The 9,385-nt window shown below is 46.3% G+C and overlaps 1 protein-coding gene across 1 annotated transcript in view; it reads left to right on the forward strand.

The window, feature by feature from the left end:
• The window catches only part of FBXO32 (F-box protein 32), a 46,297-nt gene extending 37,376 nt beyond the window's left edge, over positions 1 to 8,921 (forward strand). The window contains exons 8-9 of the mRNA XM_073590286.1: positions 3,958 to 4,101; positions 5,208 to 8,921. Of these exons, the coding sequence (XP_073446387.1) occupies positions 3,958 to 4,101; positions 5,208 to 5,297 (234 nt within the window). The 3' untranslated portion in view covers positions 5,298 to 8,921. The remainder of the gene's footprint in view (positions 1 to 3,957; positions 4,102 to 5,207) is intronic.
• Positions 8,922 to 9,385: the final 464 nt, after the last annotated feature.

The raw sequence follows: 9,385 nt of genomic DNA on the forward strand, positions 1-9,385 counted from the left end.
CTACACAGTATAATGCCCCATATAGCCGCCCTCTATACACACAGTATAATGCCCCATACAGCGCCCTCTATACACACAGTATGATGCCCCATATAGTGCCCTCTACACACAGTATAATGCCCCATACAGCGCCCTCTACACAGTATAATGCCCCATACAGCGCCCTCTACACACAGTATAATGCCCCATTCAGCGCCCTCTACACACAGTATAATGCTCCATACAGCGCCCTCTACACACACAGTATAATGCCCCATACAGCGCCCTCTACACAGTATAATGCCCCATACAGCGCCCTCTACACACAGTATAATGCCCCATACAGCGCCCTCTACACAGTATAATGCCCCATACAGCGCCCTCTACACACAGTATAATGCCCCATACAGCGCCCTCTATACACACAGTATAATGCCCCATACAGCGCCCTCTACACACAGTATAATGCCCCATACAGCACCCTCTAAACACACAGTATAGTGCCCCATACAGCGCCCTCTACACACACAGTATAATGCCCCATACAGCACTCTCTACACACACAGTATAATGCCCCATACAGCGCCCTCTACACACAGTATAATGCCCCATACAGTGCCCTCTACACACAGTATAATGCCTCATACAGCGTCCTCTACACACAGTATAATGCCCCATACAGCGCCCTCTACACACAGTATAATGCTCCATACAGCACCCGCTACACACACAGTATAATGCCCCATACAGCGCCCTCTACACACAGTATAATGCCCCATACAGCGCCCTCTACACACAGTATAATGCCCCATACAGCGCCCTCTACACACAGTATAATGCTCCATACAGCGCCCTCTACACACACAGTATAATGCCCCATACAGCACCCTCTACACACACAGTATAATGCCCCATACAGCACCCTCTACACACAGTATAATGCCCCATACAGCACCCTCTACACGCAGTATAATGCCCCATACAACGCCCTCTACACAGACAGTATTATGCCCCATACAGCGCCCTCTACACACACAGCATAATGCCCCATACAGCACCCTCTACACACACAGTATAATGCCCCATACAGCGCCCTCTACACACAGTATAATGCCCCATACAGCGCCCTCTACACAGTATAATGCCCCATATAGCGCCCTCTATACACACAGTATGATGCCCCATACAGTGCCCTCTACACACACAGTATAATGCCCCATACAGCGCCCTCTACACAGTATAATGCCCCATATAGCGCCCTCTACACACAGTATAATGCCCCATACAGCACCCTCTACACAGTATAATGCCCCATATAGCCGCCCTCTATACACACAGTATAATGCCCCATACAGCGCCCTCTACACAGTATAATGCCCCATATAGCGCCCTCTATACACACAGTATGATGCCCCATACAGTGCCCTCTACACACACAGTATAATGCCCCATACAGCGCCCTCTACACAGTATAATGCCCCATATAGCGCCCTCTACACACAGTATAATGCCCCATACAGCACCCTCTACACAGTATAATGCCCCATATAGCCGCCCTCTATACACACAGTATAATGCCCCATACAGCGCCCTCTATACACACAGTATGATGCCCCATATAGTGCCCTCTACACACAGTATAATGCCCCATACAGCGCCCTCTACACAGTATAATGCCCCATACAGCGCCCTCTACACACAGTATAATGCCCCATACAGCGCCCTCTACACAGTATAATGCCCCATACAGCGCCCTCTACACACAGTATAATGCCCCATACAGCGCCCTCTATACACAGTATAATGCTCCATACAGCGCCCTCTACACACAGTATAATGCCCCATACAGCGCCCTCTACACAGTATAATGCTCCATACAGCGCCCTCTACACACAGTATAATGCCCCATACAGCGCCCTCTACACAGTATAATGCCCCATACAGCGCCCTCTACACACAGTATAATGCCCCATTCAGCGCCCTCTACACACAGTACAATGCCACATAGAGTGCCTTCTTACAAACATTGTATGATGTCCCTACAATTCCCTTATACATATACAGTATGATTCCCCTTACAATGCCCTCTTAAACAAGCCCAATATGATGCCCCTTCTAGTGCCCTCTTACATACCCAGTATGATACCCCCTACAGTATCCTCTTACACATACACAGTATGATGTCCAATACAGTGCCTCCTTACACACAGTATAATGCCCTCTTATACACACAGTATTATTCCGGATACAGTAGCTTTTTACAGAAACACACATTATTGTTATGGCTGGCGGAACGCACCAAATTATAAAATAATAGTAGGTGCGTTCGCAGCCCGGGGTCCACCGTGCAGAGGTGGTACACTGCTGCTAAGTAATGGCGGAAGAATAGAGCGGCGTAAAAACAGTTACACGTGGGTTACGTCATCCAATGTGAACAGGTGCGAACGCTGTTAATGCACAGAGTCGCACAACCGCTGAACGTAAATGCCGAAGCCTGTTTAGCTCACAGAGCCCGGCCAAAAGAGAGCACAGTGTACGGCCACAGAACTCTACCCCAAGGACATGGGGTTAGAGTCCTTTTAGGCCCACTGAGCGCATGGCGTCGCTGCCGCGAGCGCCGCTATAGACGCTGGCTATGAAGTGGAGCATGTGCACTGAGGCGTGCCGAGTCCCTGGTGAGGACAGATGCCTGACTCAACCTCTGTCCTACCTACACCTAAGCCTGGGCGCTAGCAGGCTAGGCTGCACAACACATGCGTACCAAGGGTAGGGGTTTCTTAATGCGTTATTCACCAGAGACATTCATACGTGCATGCATCACTCACTCCACATAGTCTGTAAATACAGTCTTATCCTAGGGCATGGCCGAGCGGCCATGCAAACCTTTTATAGCCGCAAGCGTCCGGGACCTTCCTGGCTTCTCGGATGGGCCAATCCGAACACGAGCAGGACCGGAGCACGTGACCTTCGATCTCCAATGGGAGATCACTCCACGGGCATGCTCAGTGGCCCGACATGGGGACTTAGTCCCTGGAGAATCTCGCTGCTGAGCAGCATGCATTGTCATAGCTGTGGCAGCAGCAAGCAAACCCACGGAGCTGGTCTGGGCAGAGCGCCTGGACCGATGAGTTTGCTGAGCAACCTCCTCTGCGGCTGGAGAGGAATGGGAGACCGCTGGAAGTAAGGCTTGGGATTCTCGCTGTGCAGCGACAGAAATTCGACGCCTAACAATTATGATGTCCCCTATAATACCCTCTTACATACAGTAAGATGGCCCTATTACACAAACACAGTGATGCGCCCTATTACACAAACACAGTGATGCCCCATACAGCGCCCTCTTACACAAACACAGTGATGCCCCATACAGCGCCCTCTTACACAAACACAGTGATGCCCCATACAGCGCCCTCTTACACAAACACAGTGATGCCCCTACAGCGCCCTATTACACAAACACAGTGATGCCCCATACAGCGCCCTCTTACACAAACACAGTGATGCCCCATACAGCGCCCTCTTACACAAACACAGTGATGCCCCATACAGCGCCCTCTTACACAAACACAGTGATGCCCCATACAGCGCCCTCTTACACAAACACAGTGATGCCCCATACAGCACCCTCTTACACAAACACAGTGATGCCCCATACAGCGCCCTCTTACACAAACACAGTGATGCCCCATACAGCGCCCTCTTACACATGATAAAATCAGACACTCTACTCCACACTAATAATGTTAATAGCTAAGTTTTTTCCCACCATATTACTTCTCATAAGGTTGATTTTTCTTTTGTCCTCCTCCCTACTTCAGCTCACAAAGTAAGAAAAACCTGAGGTCTATGATCTGTTATCAGTGACCACATGTGCATCTATCCACAAATATATAATAACTATAATAAATTAATATCATATACATTACAAAACAGTAATAATAATTTCTACATTTTATACATTTTCCTTTGTATTTTTAGATTCGTAAGAGACTTATCATGTCAGATAAGGGGCACCTGGATTGGAAGAAAATGTACTTTAAGCTGGTGCGGTGTTACCCCAGGAGAGAGCAGTATGGGAACACATTACAGTTCTGCCGTCATTGTCACATCTTGTCCTGGAAGGTAAGAAGAAAGGATGACTGAAAGTCCATACAGAGCTGGACCCATCGACTAAAATCTAATGGCAATGGGCACACTTTATTAGGCCATGCCACACTGGGGTTTTAACAGTATAGTGTCCACATGCTTCCGGGGAGAATGCAGATTTTCATTGCTGGATAAATGCAGAATATGTTCAGGTAATGACAGAGCCAGCGTGCCCACATAACAGAGCCAGCGTGCCCACATGACAGCGCCAGCGTGCCCACAGGACAGCGCCAGCGTGCCCACATGACAGCGCCAGCAAGATAACAAGACCAGTGTGCTCACATAACAAAGCTAGCGTGTTGATCCAACAGAGCCAGAGTGCCCACAATATGGAGCCAGCGTGCCCACATAAGGCTAGTGTGACCATGTGGAAGGGCCACTGTGCTCACATAAAAGGGCCAGGGTGCCCACATAACAGAGCCAGCGTAGTCACATAACAGGGCCAGTGTTCCCACATAACAGAGCTAGAGTGTTGATCCAACAAAGCAAGATTGCCCACAATATGGAGCCAGCGTGCCCATATAAGGCCAGTGTGCCCATGTAGCAGGGCCAACGGACCCACATAACAGGGCCAGGGTGCCTATAAAGCTGGGCCAGCGTGCCCACATACCAGTTCCAGCGTGCCCACATACCAGTTCCAGCGTGCCCACATACCAAGGCCAGCATGCCCACATATCAGGGCCAGGGTGTCCATGTAACAAAGATTAAAAATGTCCCCATATTAGAAGATGAGTGCCCTCATAACAGTGCCAACCAGACTTATCCGATAACAGTCAGTGCCCACATAACAAAATTCCCATACAAGAATCAGAGTGCCACAATAACAGTGCCATCCACAGATATATGGTGCCCCGATATCCATGCTAACCAGAGTGCTGACATAACTGAATCAGAGCGTCGCTGTGCTCCCACTTGTCACCCTTTTTGCTCTGCCCAGGACAACCCCACTAGGTCCAATGAGCGATAATAAATACAATATGGCCCCCATCAACGCGGACAGCTGACCTCAAGACTGCCACCTGCTGGCCAAGCTGTGGTATCACCATCCATTCTGCCACTAATGTCGATATTTTCCCCCTTAGGGAACGGAGCACCCCTGCACAGCCAACAACCCAGAGAGTTGCCTGGTTTCTCTGTCCCCACAGGATTTTATCAACTTGTTCCGATTCTGAACTTTACAGACTGAACCCCTGGATGGCCGAGCTGAAGCTGTAAATATTGTAAATATCATATACAGACATTGATCGCTGCCTCTGGAAATGGCGACGTTCACCGTGAGAGTACGAGTCTGAAGAAAAGACAAAAAAATTATGGGAAACTGGGGGGATCTAGATCCAAGAAGCTGAATCCGAGGGGGTACGGTTCATATAAAGTACCTCCAGTGGTGCGAATGAATGGGGCCCACGAATGATGTCACAACTGAACCATTATAGAGATTATTGGGATCATCTCCAAATATCCCACTTTACTGTACTCAGAGAACTCACAAACTACATGTATTTCTACCTCTTCTTCTCCCTAAGCTGATAGTAGTCACCCATCTCTAGCGGTCAGGTGTGATAGCGTGAATTTTGATATTAAAGGGATTGTCCACCTTTGGGATATATTTAGGGCTGACAATAATTTTTGTAATAGGGTTTCGTTAAAAATTTTGCTCCATTTAGCTTTTACAGGCTCTTCATTTTCCTGCTTATTCAACTTTGATGTGCTCAGTGGCCACAAAACAGCTGAGAGGAGCTCATAAAAAGATAGATAAGAGTTTCAAACTCCCTACCAAACCGTCATAGCGAGCTCACTGACAGATTCTCAGTTATCTCATTTTTCAGTCAACAATAGACAATGTAACACAAAGACTGCAGGAAGGAAACGGTGCAAAATTTTTAATGAAACCCAGTCGCAAAAATTACTTTTAGCCCTAATTAAATGCATAAAAACATTGCCCCCCAAAAGGTAGACAACGCTTTTAAGGAACGGTCAGGATTTTAAAAAACGCTGTCGGAGAGTAAATTGGAATTTGCTCATGTATTGTACCTTTGTGTGGCCGCTCTCACACTATGTCCTAGTTTGGACTATTTTATCGCTATTTTCTAGCGTTGTAGTGGTAACTATTTCCTCGGTGTCTTAACCTATTTAAGAGGAAGCTTTGATTTCCATAAAGGCGAGTTACACAGCACTTTTTTGGGGGTTTTTTAGCACAAATTTTACATATATGTTCACACAAGATGCACTTTTTTACTTTTTATATTTGTTTGACTGTAAGCATGGTACAGCTGGCTTATGTATATATTTGCAATATGTGAAGGGTTAAATGATCTAAAATGATCGCAGAGTGGTCGTCTGCTATCAATGAGGCTGGGGGTTCAAACGGGCAAAAGGTCCGTAGGCTTCGACCTATGAGTGGATTGTCTACTGGTGCAATAGTATATCATGGAAGTGCAATAATGGATTACTACAGTATGTATAGATTATGTAGTGTCACGCCCTCTAGTGTTTGGGTTGTCAATCCAGGTATAGCCCTTGTCCACCTAATTTGTGATTTTATATTTAATCAAGAGTATGTTGTGACTTAAAGGGGATCTGTCACATGCCATAAATATGTAATATTTTTACCTGGTGTGAATGCCGCTGTTCTCCTGAATCCGGCGCCGTTCGTCTTTTGTTCCTGCTCCTCTCCGTTCCTTAGATATGGCCTTTTTTTTTCCTGCACATAAATCTAGTCATATAGTCAACTGGGCGTGGTTGATTACACGACGCCCACAAAGCGGCGCTCATGACCACACCCACTTCCATAAAGAGACTAGATTTATATGCAGGTAAGAGGACGTCATATCTCTGGAACGGAAAGGAGCAGGAGCAAAAGAAAAACATCGCCGGATTCAGGAGAACAGCGGCATTCACACTGGATAAAAATAATTACATGTTTATGGTCAGTGATAGGCCCACTTTAAGTAATTGTAAATGTGGCTACAGTCCTAAGGACTGTAGACAGGATGTTTGCCTCTTTCCAAGATTATAATATTGTACATGGCTAAAACATTTCAACCTGGATGATCTTCTTTTCTCTTGACACACTGACCTCAAGATCTATCATTAAAGGGGTTCTCCATGGCTGCTTTCTTCCCTAAACAGTGCCACAGCCCCATTTATTGTAACAGTGTAACACAGCTGAGCTTTAATACCAGAGGCATCCTCTGGATGGGTACTGAGGAAAAACAAACTTTTTTTTCTAATTCCGTACAATGATCGATCCTGGGTTCAACATTTCGGAGTGGGAAGAGTGAGTCATCCAGGCTGAATGTTTTTGGATGTTTTTCATTTACTGGACACAAATAACGTGAAATCGGATATGATGAATGCTCCATGGTGAGTTTTTAGTCTCTGTGAACCTGTCTCCCCCAGGTATCATCATAGTGGGTTCCTTTGCCACCATAAATTTATTATGACACTTATAGTGGCGTGAGCTATGAGACATGAGGCACAACGTGCTGCCTTTTTACTCGCTAGCATGGCGGCAGTCGTAGGACTGAAAAGGAAGAACCTGACTGTGGCAGATCAGTGGTCCTCATCATTAGTTCCAGGGCCGGAAATAAGTTGATGGAGACTTCCCATGTCACCCCAGACTTCTTCTGACCCACATTATAAGAAAAGTGGACTTTGAGAGTCGTGTGTGGCCACTGCTGCACTTCTTTTCATCAAAGCCACCAAACAGTGAGCAGAATAGTGAATGGTGGAGGCCTGTTGGGTGGCCAAGGTTCCACCACCTTGGGCACCAGATTAGTTCCACTCAGCGGCTGTAAGGATGAAGGTTTGGACAACCTACAAATCTTTTACTCACTAGCCTTAAGGCCTAAGATGTCTCCTCGACTTTGCTCATGGGCCCAAGATTTGGGCAACAGCCTAGTCCTCACCTGCTGATGAGTAGATGAGAGAAATCTGAAGTGCAACCTATTGGACGGGAGGAATATGTGTGAATATGTACAGTATATAGATGTATGAGATTTTACTTTTCCACTTTGCATGTCAGACAGATGTGTAATGTCTAAACCACAGACTTGTTTTACGCAGTGTTCTTTTTTTTCTCGCATGCTCTACTCTTCCTTCGGTACATTCATTACAGACCAGGTATAATGGAGTATTCTTTTGCAGAAATGTCTACAGAAAAATTATATTTTTTTATGTATCCTGTTCAGACAGTGGCATCAATGACGGCTCCACCATAGACTGCTATGAGATATCCGCAGAACCACTCAGTCCGAGCTGTTGGAGATCAGAGATATGAGAGTGTTGCCCTACATGAGGCCTTATTCCGACGTCTGTCCGGACTGGCCATGGGTCTCTCTCCCCGAGAGTGACAGCTTCATATTTTCTCATGGAGCCATCACACTCGGGTCGGGAGGACTGCTGGCCAGTCCATAATCGGACCGATTTGCATGATTCACGTGGCCCTACCCTACTCTATATGTCAATGCCGCCTTCTATCCCTTACTGTCTGGTTTTTTTTGCAGCTTTCATGCAAATTTTACTGCAAGATTTGTCACATTTGGAGACCTATATGTACCGTATATATTTACTGGATCTTTGCCGATTTTGCTTACAGCATCATTATATTTACCACCCAGCGTATTTCTGTGTGATACATCTGCTGCACCACAGAGCTGTTCTACGGGGACTGCTGGTTTACTGCTGTGAGAGTATTACAATGAGACGGACCATAAAGCTGTTCACCCGCCGTGACCTGTGAAATTTTTACTGTATGAACTCATACACTGCAATAAAACATGACATGTTTACAAGCATTCCTGTCATTCTCTGCTTTCTTTAAACATTCAAGGGTTGTATGAGATAAAGCAAAAAAAAGGTTTTGCATTATATTTTCCCAGAAGTGGCGCCACTTTTGTCCGGAGGATGTGACATATATTGCAGCTTAGTCCTGTTAAATTAAAGCAAAATTTTCCTTTCACATAAAGCCTGTAGAAAAGCAGGGTCCTGATTTTGGTGCACGTAGAGATGTTTGCGATTCTCATGCTCTGTAACTTGCTAGTCACTTTTTTTTTTAAGTGGACGGTTCCTCCTCAGCTGCATTCTACCAGCATAATAGGTGCTGGAACATTCTTTCTCTAACTTCCCAGCATGTATTGCTCCTGCCCTTGTCCAATGCCTTGCCTGTTCTGAACTAAAACGCCCACATTTTTCGCTTGACAGACAAGAGATGGATTAGAGAAACACTTCCTGTAGATACAATGACCTGCCCCTAGTTCCT

The sequence above is a fragment of the Dendrobates tinctorius genome, unplaced genomic scaffold (assembly GCF_039654945.1).
Source record: "Dendrobates tinctorius isolate UK_male_01 unplaced genomic scaffold, ASM3965494v1 ptg000116l, whole genome shotgun sequence".
Classification (NCBI taxonomy): Eukaryota; Metazoa; Chordata; class Amphibia; order Anura; family Dendrobatidae; genus Dendrobates; species Dendrobates tinctorius.